Source organism: Cariama cristata, unplaced genomic scaffold, assembly GCF_000690535.1.
Source record: "Cariama cristata isolate BGI_N322 unplaced genomic scaffold, ASM69053v1 scaffold16776, whole genome shotgun sequence".
Classification (NCBI taxonomy): domain Eukaryota; kingdom Metazoa; phylum Chordata; class Aves; order Cariamiformes; family Cariamidae; genus Cariama; species Cariama cristata.
In genome coordinates, this window is record NW_009622812.1 from 1 (window position 1) to 13,170 (window position 13,170).

The 13,170-nt window shown below is 40.4% G+C and overlaps 1 protein-coding gene across 1 annotated transcript; it reads left to right on the forward strand.

Annotated features, from left to right (window-relative positions):
• The first annotated feature begins 996 nt into the window (after positions 1-996).
• Positions 997-13,086, forward strand: LOC104154575 (N-acetyltransferase 10). The gene is made up of 18 exons (XM_009702501.1): positions 997-1,085; positions 1,759-1,930; positions 2,234-2,356; positions 3,113-3,174; positions 4,046-4,160; positions 5,508-5,615; positions 6,471-6,604; positions 6,977-7,070; positions 7,449-7,547; positions 8,097-8,233; positions 8,757-8,881; positions 9,167-9,317; positions 9,792-9,888; positions 10,656-10,772; positions 11,745-11,846; positions 11,954-12,028; positions 12,641-12,757; positions 12,949-13,086. The coding sequence occupies exons 1-18, from the start codon at positions 1,012-1,014 to the stop codon at positions 13,084-13,086; spliced, it is 2,040 nt and encodes a 679-aa protein (XP_009700803.1). The 5' UTR covers positions 997-1,011.
• The last annotated feature ends 84 nt before the right edge of the window (positions 13,087-13,170 follow it).

Consider the following 13,170-nt stretch of genomic DNA (forward strand, 5'->3'; position numbering starts at 1 on the left):
GGAGACTCACACGTCTCCTGTTTGAGGAGCTCGTGGGCGTTAAATAAAAGCGAGTACAGGCAAATCGGAATATTTTTTTTAAACTGAGGCAAAAGATCCTCAATTTTCTGACTAGCAGGAGCTTTTTTTCCTTATCTGAGTTCTGTTGCAAGAGGTTACGGTTTTGCACTCGAGCTGTGTTTTGTGTACGGAGTCACCTTGTAGATGTTACCACACAACTTGGACGGGACCTGCTTGGTAATGCTGTGTGGAAGAAATTAACTACTAAACTCGTTTCTCTTCAGAGACCCTAGGCTCGTGGGTTTTGAGTGGGAAGGGGAAGAACAGCACGGCAAAACCATAACGGTTTAGGATAAGCCACTTCAGTTAGCTCCAGTTCTTGGGGAAGTAAAATACACTATAAAAAAACCTTGGAAAATAACGAGTTGATCAGGTGGCAGTGCGAAGTTGTCATTAATTTACTACTAACGTGGACGGGTGAGTGCTGGTAGGGCATATCCTGAGACTGGTTGTGTTCAGTATTTTCACTGATGAGTTGGATGCTAAAGCAGCGAGGCTGCTTACTGAACATGCAGGCTACATAGCAGTGAGCTATCCCCAAACCTGCTAGAGGATTAAAATTCAAAATGAAATCTTGTTAAATTGTAGAATGAGTCTGAAATACATTGTGCGAAATCTACCCTAAGAGACAAACACTAGGAACTGTATTTAGCCTGGAATAATTGCCTTCTGTTTGTGCAGTTAGCAGTTCTGCTAAGGAAACAGTAGGTATAATTCAGCGTCTTCAATGTCATGCAGCCCCGGAGAAGGTGCAGACAGACAGGTCTGCGTAAAAAAGAACATAACCTTCACAGCATGTCAAGGGATCCTTCTGTTTTGCACAGGGTTGCTCGCTGGAAAACATAGCTGTAAAATCAAGTATAGAAAAATATTTTGCTCTTTGATGTTGGCTTGTAAGTACAGTTGTTCGTGAACGTTTCTGTGTTTTGGCAGGTGGTTATACTTCATCACATGTTGTCTAAAGCAACTGTAAAGGCCAGACCCTCTGTCCTATGGTGTTACAAAAAGGAGCTGGGCTTTAGCAGGTAAGATACCTTTTGTATCTCATGCTGCAGTCACTGCTCTGTGTGAAGCAAAAGCTCCATGAGTGGTCTGCTGAGCGTAGGTTCTGTGGTTTGGTTTTAAGGAGAAACAAGATTAGTTCTTGGAGGAGCTATAGGAAGTTTGGTCTTCCAGAACTAAAATTTGGCTTCTCTAACAGAGTTGATATCAGCAGTAGGTACTTCTGGTTTCTTTCTGTAGCTCTAACACTAACTTTGTTGTCCTGGACCAATCTCTCCCTCATGTTTTTAACCTCAAAAGGCCAAAACTTTCATTCCTCAGCATTTTAGCGTTAGTAATGTTTGGGACTGAATGCAGATTAAGCATTAGAATGCCTTCATTTTGAAAAAGCGTTTAAAATTTTAATTAGATTTGTGTGCGTCCTTACAGTCTGCATGCAAAGTCAGGAGGGAAGTGCTGTCTGTAACTGCATGATTCCAACCAAGCAGTTTCTCGCAAAACCAGCTGGTTCTGTGTGGTACCCACCCCTTTTGGCTGAAGGCACATGGGAGCATATCGTGAAAGCAGCAATTGTGATCCAAGATTTTCTTCCTTGGAGGCTGAGCTCTTGATTTCTAATTAGACTTGAATGTAGGCCTGAATGCACTTTTCTCAAAACTTTTTCCAAGAAAACCTGTGTACAATTTTGTTCTCCAGCCACCGGAAGAAGAGGATGAGACAACTACAGAAGAAGATTAAAAGTGGAACTTTAAACATAAAGGATGATGATCCTTTTGAGTTATTTATAGCAGCCACAAACATTCGCTACTGCTATTACAATGAAACTCATAAGATTCTTGGTAACACTTTTGGCATGTGTGTACTTCAGGTAAGGAGTTAAGCTTTTAACTTACTGCCCTGCACTAGTATCAATTACTTTCAGTTTAAATGCTGCAGGAGTAGTATTTATTGCTTCTGTTATTTCAATTATGATGGCTTTACGTATCTTTTACAAGTTTTGTGAGCGTGAGATAGCCTTGCTGGTAGAATTTTAATGGGACATGGGTTAATGCAAATGTTAAGTGTGAAATAAGCTTTGAGAAATAATGTTTTTAGATTTTCTGCTCCTTTTAGTAGATGCTAGTTGTGCTGGTGAACTCTAGGCAACTTTGAAGTTCTATTTATTTCCTAGGATTTTGAAGCTTTGACTCCAAACCTGCTAGCTAGAACTGTTGAAACAGTAGAAGGGGGTGGAATTGTGGTGATTCTCCTGAGAACTATGAACTCACTGAAGCAACTCTATACAATGACCATGGTACGTTCAACATAATGTGTCTGTTTTATATAAGCAGATCCATTGTGGTGATGCTAAATTTTGCTTTTGTTATGGGCTGTGGTCTTCCTTCCATCACCTTTCCTGCTCCTTCATTCATCTATGATTGAATGTCTTGTGCTTAGGCATTTCTGCCAACCTCTGTGTTTCGAAATGCTGCTGGGTTACAAGGAAGAAACACACAAATGTAACTGTGTTCTTTTGTTTCACAATAGTTTTGGAGAGTGTGCTATCTGCCCATGTAACAGAAAGTGAAGTAAAAAATAGGCCTTTGGAGTGTTTTGTGACCTGTTGCTAGGTGAGATCAGCTTCACAACTATTGTATGTTTCTAGATATGAACTATTCACACTGAGTATTCTTACACCTACAGCAGGAACTGTTTCCATTAGTAATAATGCCAGTAGGTGAATTTAAGTGATAGACTATTTTTTCTTAGCCTCCCTGAGGCGTTTGAAATGTCCTGTACCTGACAGAGTTGACCTTTAAGTCAGGCAAGAACAAGTAAGACCATTGTGAAAAGTATTGGTGGGAAAAGTACATTTATAACAAGTATTTGGAAAATGAGGATGTTACACAACAAACAGAAAATCAGAATCCTGTCTGGGATGCAGTCTTGACACAAAGGGAGACTTTAATCCACAAGAGTGGAAAAGAAGTTGGATTGTCCCATGAGTAACAATCTCGTAAATATAACTCTTACTGCTGTTCTTTCTTTAGATTGTCTTTTTCTTTTTCAGGATGTACACTCTCGATACAGAACGGAGGCACACCAGGACGTGGTAGGACGGTTTAATGAGAGGTAAGTTATTAAGAGCGTAAAGAATCTAGGCTGTATGCCCAAGAAAAGCATCTGGAACAACATCGTGTGTTCATATTAGGAAAGCGTCCTATAGGTTTGCATTGGAAAAGGGCTTCTTTGCTGCTCCAGTGAAGTCTTCATGTGCTGTTCTGGAAATGAAATCAGTTTGGTTTCGGAGGAACTGTATACAAAACTTTGCCATATGTTACGAGGGATATATGCAAATAGATCCAAATTTGTAAACTGTTCTGAGTCCCTTTCTTGAAACGCTCTGTAGAAACTTGTGATCCAGATGCACTGAAGTTCAGATGCCGATTGCACTACTGTAAAACATAAAGCTGCTTAGTGTGGAGTGTCCTGTGGTTTTAGAAGTGTCTTGTAAAGGTGATTTCTCTGCTTTTGTTGTGTAGAATAAGCATCTCTTACTGAGTGAGCGAGCCCTAGCTCTAGCCATAGGCAAGTTGCAGAAATCGTTCTTTAGCATGCAGGTGGTTATGTGATGTCAGAAATGAGGATGAATAAGCCAGCACTGGCTGCAGTCTGTGGGGGTCAGCGCTTGCCACGGTTGCTGTGGATTCACGTCTTACACTTTTATGCAGCTGCCTCCTGCTTAAACGCTCTCTTGGTAGGTCGTCTTTAGTTAGTGTTCTTCTTTGGAGACATCCTGGTAAGTGGGTACCTGTTTTATGTAGATGATGCTGATTTTATGGTAAGAGGCACGCTGCCAGTTGCGTGAACTTGTCATAGCTCAGCTGTAAGTAGCTGTAGCTGTAAATACTATGTCTGGGTTTAGAAAAGAGTTTAAATTAACTACCAAACTGCAAATGTTTTGCTGGTGTTTTTACTGAGTTGCCTTTGCTTGACTGCTCAGGTTCATTCTGTCTCTGGCCTCATGCAAAAATTGCATCGTGATTGATGATCAGCTGAATATCTTGCCCATCTCCAGTCACGTTGCGAACATCACACCTGTCCCACCACAGTCACAGGTCAGTAAGCAATGTCAGCCGTTTTTTCTTGGGAGAAATCGGTCTGAGTTGACCGTGGTGCGTTAAAGATTTAAAAAAGAGGAAGCTTTCCTTTCATCCTGATTTATATCAAATAATGGTCTTGCAGAGAGGAATTAGAATCTTTTGCAAAAATTATACCTGGTATGAGTGAAGCATGGGAACCTGTCTTTTCTTTTCTTGCGTTTTTTTCTGTCACAGCTTTTTTTGTGCTTGCCTGTATTTATTGATTTTGCTGTATTGCTGTTTAGCCTAGCAAGGTGGAGCTTAATTGCTGTGCTTGCTGTTTCAGAAGCGCACAGAGATTTTTCAAGCTGATGGACAGTGGGAATGAGACAAATAAAGAGACCTTTCAGTGGTTCGAGGGTGGGAAAACACTTCAGAAATAAGTATATTACAAGCTCAGGAGACAACTGATACCTGGAAGCTGCAGTTGTTTCAATTTCTGAGTTACACATGCCACATCTCGGGAAACACTCACTGAATATAAGCCAGACATATAGCTTGCACTGGTAGAAATGTATCCTTTGATCACTTTCAGTTTTAGTCTAAAGTAAAATGGAACCAGCTTTAAATACAAATGTTTAAGCCTTTGAACTGTTTTGTGTGGCCTAAGAAATACCAACAGGTTCTGTCAGAGGTGGTAAAAATATTTTAGCAGAGCACTGATTTTAAAAAACAAAACAACTCTCCCTTAGCATTATAACAATATTGACAGCAGCACACATGCGTATCTGTTGGATGGATAGACTGATGCCTTTGGAATTTTAAGTGACAATAAGGAAAATTTGAATTCATTCCCATTTAAAATTGATTGCTTTTGTGTCCAAGTTTATTGTTTGGCTTTGAAAATCCTGATATTGGTTTGAAAACTGATCTATTGCTGCTGCAGTAGTTTTTCCCCCCTACATGGCAATATGTACACCTTGTATGACAGGTATAACAAAGATCATAAAATTTTGGTCCAGCCTGAAGGCTGAAAAATGAATTAAATTCTTCAGAAAGTTTGTCCACGGTCTCTTCTTCCTAGCAGTGGCATTCTCCAGTTACCATGTGCTGAAAAACCCTTTCCTTTTTTCCTCCAAGTTTGGGGAAGCCAGGATACCCACCTCTTGTGTAACCATTCTCCTGAAGATGCATTACAACTGAAGTGTTAAATATCTGTCTGTCCATTTAAATTTTTCTGTTTCTAGGGAGCATATTCAACTTGTGGTAACATTTCCTTTCAGATATCTTTGCCTGATAAAAGATATCAGAAGATATCACAAAGGTATAATTGTGCCGAAGTGTCCTTTAGTAATCCTATTATGGTAAATCCTGTGCTTATAGGAAGATAGCCTCCAGCCGCAGGACTTGGAGCTGAAAGAACTGAAGGAGAGCTTGCAGGATACACAGCCTGTAGGAGTTTTGGTGGATGGCTGTAAAACCCTGGATCAGGTTGGTGTGGTGGTTGAACTTGAGATACTCTGTGCTTGACAGGTCACCTTAGGTATTGATGTCTGTGCGTCATCTTGCATGTAATCAAATCTGAGTGGGAACAGTGATGGCTGTGGTCTTAGAGAATTTCCTTGAAAAATTAACTCAACAACAGTATCAGTGATTTTCTTCATGAAGTTGAGACTAGAATGGGGACAGGAAGCTGATCTGGAGAAGTCCTCATTTAAAAAGATGATGAGCTGTCAGGGTTTGAAATAAGCAGGAAACTTAACCTGAAATTTCTATTCAGTTTAGTTCTGAATAGAAGCTGGAAATCCATATCATGTTTTAATATGCCCCTATTCCTGCCTCCCTTACACTTTTTTTTCCTTCAATTTGAGAATCAGTGACTAGTGCAAATGAAGGCCCTAATGCAATTGCCTTTCCTGTTTCCGAGTATCATCCACCAAGAAGCTGCAGTTCAGCCTGGTGGCTCCCAGAGCCGTCCACTGCTTAAGCCCTTCTACAGTAAGTCTTGTCGCTGCCCAGATACGTTGGTCTTCCTCTGAGAGCAGTGTGCCTCTTCCCATCTTGCTGAATATGCTCTGTGGTCAGCGACGTGGAGGTAGTAATTGAGAATTGCTGTACGGACTGTTGATCTGTGTTTTGACCTGAATAATTTCAAGAACTCAGTGTGTGAAGATTACCACTTCTTGCCCGTTGTTTGTCTGGGCTTTAATATTCAGCTCTACCATCCTGTCTTTCTCTTCCTTTTTCCTGTTCTAGGAAAGAAGACATGTACCAGTGGTAAGTGTAAGTGCTGAAAGTGATTTAAACACAGCTGATTTTTGGTTTTTATTTTTTTCTGGTCATCAGGCAAAAGCAGTTCTGAAATTTATTGAAGCCATTTCTGAGAAGACTCTACGGAGCACTGTGGCGTTAACAGCAGCCAGGGGACGTGGTAAATCTGCTGCTTTGGGACTGGCTATTGCTGGAGCAGTAGCTTTTGGGTGAGTGATCCCCTCCAGTCTCCCAGGCTTTATTTGCATACAAGAGTTTAAAAAAAAAATACATAAAAATGACAGGATCTGAATATATTTGTAATTTCCAGTCCTACATGCCTCCTTTTTGTTCCTCTTACATCTTTTGATTGCTGCATACACTGATGTTCAAGTTTTTCTGTTTTATAATAATAAGAGAACTTCAGTCTTTAAAAGTCAAAATAATCACACATAAATTGAGGTAAGTGTCTAAAGGAATCTGCTGTGTTTTGGTTGTTAGCTAAAATCAACCACTCATATAAAGAAAACATTCTACTTAGTATGTATATGTAAAATTTGTTAGAAAAAGAGGCAAACCGTTGTTTTGGTTTTTTTGTACAGTTACTCCAATATCTTTGTCACATCTCCAAGCCCTGATAACCTTCACACTCTCTTTGAGTTCATATTTAAAGGCTTTGATGCACTGCAATACCAGGTAAGGAGAGCAGACTATTTTACAATGCTTTCACAGCGTTCCTGTTTAGGAGGAGTTTTGCATCTCGTCTGTGATTTTTGTTTACATACATTAACTACCAGCCTTTTTAGTAATGTTCTGCAAAAATGAATTGCAGTACAGTTTTATGTTTTCTTCTCTATTTTTAGGTTGGGTAAATCAGTTTCTTTGTGAAATAATTGTTTTTAACATAAGTAAATAATTTCTCAGTTCTCAGGCCTCTGAAGCTTTTGTTATGAGTTTTTAACTAGAATCTGAAATAACAGTGCAGTCTTAATGAGTTTATTTTGGTGATAATAGTAAACAATATTTTTCTTCGATCTTGGCTTGTTCATACTGTTTAACAATGTTTTCTTTCAGGAACATCTGGACTATGAGATTGTTCAGTCTTTAAATCCGGAGTTTAACAAGGCTGTTGTCAGAGTGAATGTGTTCAAGGAGCACAGACAGACCATTCAGGTAATTGGCCTCTTCTGCGCTCTTGCCTTTCTGCTTTTTGTTACTAACTGTTGGCTTTACCGATGCTGTAGTTGTTTTGATTTTAAGCACGTTCATTTTATGTGATGTGTAACTGTCCTGATTGATTTTGCTTTAAGGCAGACCTTTTTTTCTGTTGAGTGACCTTCACAAAACATCTTTCTTCTTTCTATGAATAATTTGTAGGTTACAGAGCTCCCTTGGTAATTGCTTCTGGGTTTCTTCTTGAAACAAAAGCAAAGGAAGGTGAAAGAAACAGTGAAGGAAGAGCCTATGTTTCTACTGATTAGTTTTTCTTTATTTTCATGATCTCTGCAGATACATTTGTGTGGAAATGTGCAAAACAAGATGTGTGATCCATTCCTTGTTAGGTTAACATGAACCCTCTCCTGATTGTTTGTTTTCATGTCTCAGCCTCTGGCTTGATGGTTGTGGAGAACAGGGACAACAAACAACTTTTCAGGGCTCTTGCTTTGGCAACTCTGACATTTCCCAGACAAGCTGTTCTTGGTGTCCTCTCATTCCTTGCAGTACATACACCCTGCTGATTCTGTGAAACTGGGTCAAGCTGAACTTGTTGTGATTGATGAAGCTGCTGCCATTCCTCTACCCCTGGTGAAAAACCTACTGGGCCCTTATCTTGTTTTCATGGCTTCTACAATCAACGGGTAAGGCTTGAACAGCACCTGTCTGCCTGGGAAAGCAATTGGGCAAGTGCCAGTGGACTATTTCTTACCTACGGTACTTTTCTTTATTACACACGATTACATTCAATTATGCTAATTCTTGATCTATTATGGAACTGCTCCTTAAAATAACTAAGAGTCAGTACTTGAACTTGCTGCTTTCCTTTGGTTCCACTGTGGATTCATTGAGTGTTTGACTTGCACCTCTTCTGTTGTGCTACAAGGAGCAAATACATAAACAGAATTCTGCAGTCTGTTAGGAGAGAGGGAAGAATGACATCTTCCTTCCAGTAGAATGAGACTAAGAAAGTGACAGCATAGGCTGTCCTGTCCTGCATGTGCAAGAACATCAAAAGGCAGCGATTCTCACAGATGGTTGAGGCCCTCACAGGCCTCAGAACGGCACATAGCTCTAGATGGCAGCCTCGCTCTGTGCTGGAGCTTCTTCATGGCTCAGGATTGCTGTTCGGTTACTTGCTTCAGACTTTTGTCTTCTGCTTTTCAGGTATGAGGGTACTGGTCGATCACTATCTCTGAAGCTCATTCAGCAGCTCCGTCAACAGAGTGCACAAACCCAAGTCACCATGACGGCAGAGAACAAATCTACGGCTACGGCTAAACTCACATCAGGTACTTCATTGTGCGGAGTGTAACCGTGACCTCCGGTGCTGCTGAGTGGCAAGCCTTGTGGGTATCCCATGCGTCCATGTACAGCTGTAGGAAGGAAGTGGTATGGGAAAACGAAGGAACTCTCCTCTGTTTTTTCCTCATGATTTTCAGATGTAAAGGCTTTTAAGGGATGAAAGCTATGTGAATAATGATTTTCTAATCTCCTGGAAGCCCTTTAAAGGACACTGATCCTATTGGATTCTTTGCTTCCGACACTAGATCTTCTTCTCTGAAATCTGTTTGCAGCTCGTACATTGCATGAAGTCTCCCTCCATGAGTCAATCAGATATGCCCCTGGTGACCCAGTTGAAAAGTGGCTAAATGATCTGCTATGTTTGGACTGTCTCAGCATCACCAGAATTATCTCCGGCTGCCCGCTGCCTGAGACTTGTGACCTGTATCCTTACTCAGATATAGTGCTCTGATCAAAATATATTGCTTTCAGGTGAAGGAGGCTTTTTCAAACTGATTAATAGTGGGTTCTGCAGCTAATGTGATAACCTCAGCACATGGTCTTTTGGCAAAAGTCTCTTTAAGACCACACTTCTGGAGTTAAGCTTTTACAACTGCCTTATAAGACGGGTGGTGTGTGTTACCAGGACATTCCCAAACTCGTTTTGGAGACAATCATAAGGAAGGCTTGAACGAAGGGAAGTCCTTGTTGGAGTTATAAAAGGTTTAGCTTTACAGATGAAGGGTATGAAAGCTGTGAACGCTGCCCAAAGTCATTCATTCTTGTAGACACAGCTGTAGAGTCTAAGAGCACAAGTCAGTATGTAGCCCAAGGCTGTATTGAAAATAGTACTCCTAAATTGACAAGGAGCTTTTTCCTTGTTTCCAAGGAGGTTGTTTCCTTAACCCTTATGTTTAGGTACTACGTAAATAGAGACACGCTTTTTTGTTACCACAGAGCATCAGAAGTTTTTCTGCAGAGACTGATGGCCCTCTATGTGGCTTCACACTACAAGGTAAAGCTTTGGCTACTTCTGTCAAAATTTCAGCTAGGAATTTTATGAAGGGAGCAGTGTTTGTTATGATAGTCTAATTGAATTGGCCTAATTGAGGTTTCTGAACAGCTTCAGTTGCTTCTTGTTGTATACAGATCTGTATTCTCATTTCTCTGAGCCGATCTCTGGCTTGGTCTTGGCTGGATATATTGGATATACAGATAGCTGGAATATTCTTGTCTTGAGAAATTCTGGAGAGTAAATTCTAGATGAGCCTACAAGCTTGTCAGAATAGTATCAGTGATGAACCTCTTTTGCAGTTCTCGTTACCGTATTCTCGTAGCCTCAGGTTAACCAAGAGAGTAGTACCATTGTACTACTGAAAAGAGTATTAGTTCATCTCCAGGTTTCAAGACCATGGCTGACTAGTAAATGTGAGTGGTGAAGTACTGAAGTACTGAGTACTATAAAGCTGACACTTAAAAAATATTCAAAGTTTGGTAGATTAAGAGATAAGTAGCTATATAAAAATAGAAAGTTCAGTTCCATACATATTAGAACAAGAGGTTTCACTTGAGAAAAACAGATGCTTTCTGGTAGTGTAACAGCCATGAACTAGCCTGTGAGCTTCTTCATCCATCAGTATTGTAGTAGTTCCAAGTTTCTTAATAGCCCTAAATTCAGAAAATGGAGAATTGTTTAGAAATCAGCTACAAATATCACACTGGACTTTGAAGCTCCTCTCATGGAATAATTCTTCAACTTTCTGATATGTCTTTACCTTCCAGAACTCACCCAATGACCTCCAGATGCTATCTGATGCACCTGCCCATCATCTTTTTTGCCTTTTGCCACCTGTTCCACCTACCCAGAATTCATTACCAGAAGTCCTTGCTGTTGTTCAGGTAAGAGAGCAGCATGGATCTATGAAGTGAACTGTTCAATAACGAAGCAGTACACTGCCATGAGACAGTATGCTATCGGTCTACTATGACAGCAGTGTACTTATCTAGGAGTAGATGGTAGCTTAGGGCTGTGCTTTTGTGTGTGTTACAATGGTGTATTAAGGCCATTCTTTTCCCTCCACTTTCTTTCGTTAACACTAATTGCTGTATAAGGACATTGTGATGCTGATCCTTTCACATAGACCTCCCAGTCTTCACAATGTGTTTGTGCTGAGAAGCCTTCTGAGGAGCTGAACTACTGCGTCAAGAGATGACTTTGTCCTCCCGTTTCAACTTTCTGCCAGGAGAGTTGGTTCGCTAGTTCATGCTGTTTATCCCATGTTTCTAACATTCCTTTTATTTGCGGTACAACTGCAAAAATACAAACTCCTCAAATGTACATGCTTAGAGATGTAGAAATATTTCAGCCCTTGACTGTTGGGTATCTGACTGTATGCTTGCTTCCTTCCTTAAGAACAGAGATTCTTAATCGTCTGTCTTTGATGCAGCTAGGTAAATCTGCTGTTTCTTAAAAGCGAAAGCCCCATTTACATGAAAAATATATGATGTTTAAATAGAAATATTGGTGGGACAAGCTTTTATGTTTGCTGTTGATGGACTACAGAAAATGCATAGAGCACTTTCTATGCTTTATTCTCTTCAGGCTTCTGTTGCCCTGTCATGTAATGCCTACTGTGTCAGACGTACCTGGCTGGCCGCTGGCGTGCTTTTTGAGACAGGGCTTTTAGGGGCAGAGCCTGTTTGTTGGCGCATACATGTTTGTTCATCATGTTGCAGAGCAGGGATCACATGAAATGTCAGTACTGCACAATGGACTCGGCAACAGAGTATAAATTTTGATTCTGCTGTAGTGGTGTGAATGTAGGAGAAAACACTTTTTCTCCGTTAATGGTCTTTTACCTTTTCTGGCAGGTGTGCATGGAGGGAGAGATCTCTCGCCAGTCTATCATGAACAGCCTTTCTAGGGGAAAGAAAGCTTCTGGTGATCTTATTCCCTGGACCATTTCAGAGCAGGTGAATAATTTGGCTGTGTACTCACACCCAAGATGTATTTCTGCACAATTTCTTATTTCCAGAGTACCCTTCTATGTTCTTTAAATTGACTTTTGTCTCTTATGTAGTTCCAAGATCCAGACTTCGGGGGTCTTTCTGGTGGGCGTGTTGTTCGTATTGCAGTTCATCCGGATTACCAAGGGGTAAAGTATTTTGGAACCCAGTTACTGTGAACAGTCAGCAGTAGTACCATGAGAATGACTGTACCCACAGAATTCAAGAACAGGGCAAACATTTCAACTGCCCCAGTTTTTAGCATTTTTAAGCTTGGGGACTGAGCCAACAGTAGTAACAGAATGAGATCAGACGCACAGAAGTGGTCAAATGCCACAGCCGGCTGGAGGCATTGCTTTCCTCTGGGTGGGTAGCAAACCAGGGCTCCTGTCATTACTAGGCAGCATTGTAGCATGCCACCATCCCAAGCAGCAGTATACAGTCAAGATTCAGTGATATTTATTGTGAGATTACCAAATGTTTGTGCTTGTGTTTGGCATTTTGAGTGCCAGAGTTAAGGACCAAGAATTATTACACAGTCCTAAAGTACCAACTGGCCTCCATTGTGATTTCAGAGATCCAGGTTATGTAGTGTCCTTCTCCATGGAGCTGCTGTGTAGCAAAGAAAATGCATTTTTGCAGTGACTGAGCGATCTCTGCACTGATGATTGTTAATGAGTTTGTAAAGGGAGAATGTTGTTGCCCTGCCTTAAAAACTAGATACGTGGTTTTGCTTATAGTGTATTGTTCCTACTTCACAGATGGGCTATGGCAGCAGAGCTCTAACTTTACTGCAGATGTACTATGAAGGCAAATTCCCATGTTTGGAAGAAAAAACAATTCAAAAGCCAAAAGAAATTGCAACTGTAAGCAGTGAGGTATGGAGCTCAGTACATTTTTTTTTTGTATTTTCTGTTCCGCTAAGCTGTTTGTTTTTCACTGTAAGTCTCGATAATGATTCCTCTCTGTAAGGAGGAAATACTTACATTTATTTTTTATACAGAATAAGAGATTTAATTTGTAGATTTCTGAGAGGATTGCTACTAACCCATTTCCACTTTTTTTTCAGACTGTTAGTTTATTAGAAGAGGTTGTAACACCTCGGAAAGACTTGCCTCCTTTGCTTCTGAAACTGAGTGAGAGACAAGCTGAACACCTAGACTATCTAGGGGTATCTTATGGCCTAACACCAAGATTACTCAAGTAAGACATTATTCTATTTGCTAGTTACATCCTGTGCAAAAATATAACTATACAAATTATATATATACACACTATAATAATATGTATT

Excerpts from the sequence above, each read along its gene's own strand:
- LOC104154575 (XM_009702501.1), top strand. The coding sequence starts at position 1,012 with ATGTTGTCTAAAGCAACTGTAAAGGCCAGACCCTCTGTCCTATGGTGT. Across the intron at positions 1,086-1,758 it reads AAGGAGCTGGGCTTTAGCAG|CCACCGGAAGAAGAGGATGA; the intron begins GTAAGATACCTT and ends TTTGTTCTCCAG. Across the intron at positions 7,071-7,448 it reads TTGATGCACTGCAATACCAG|GAACATCTGGACTATGAGAT; the intron begins GTAAGGAGAGCA and ends GTTTTCTTTCAG.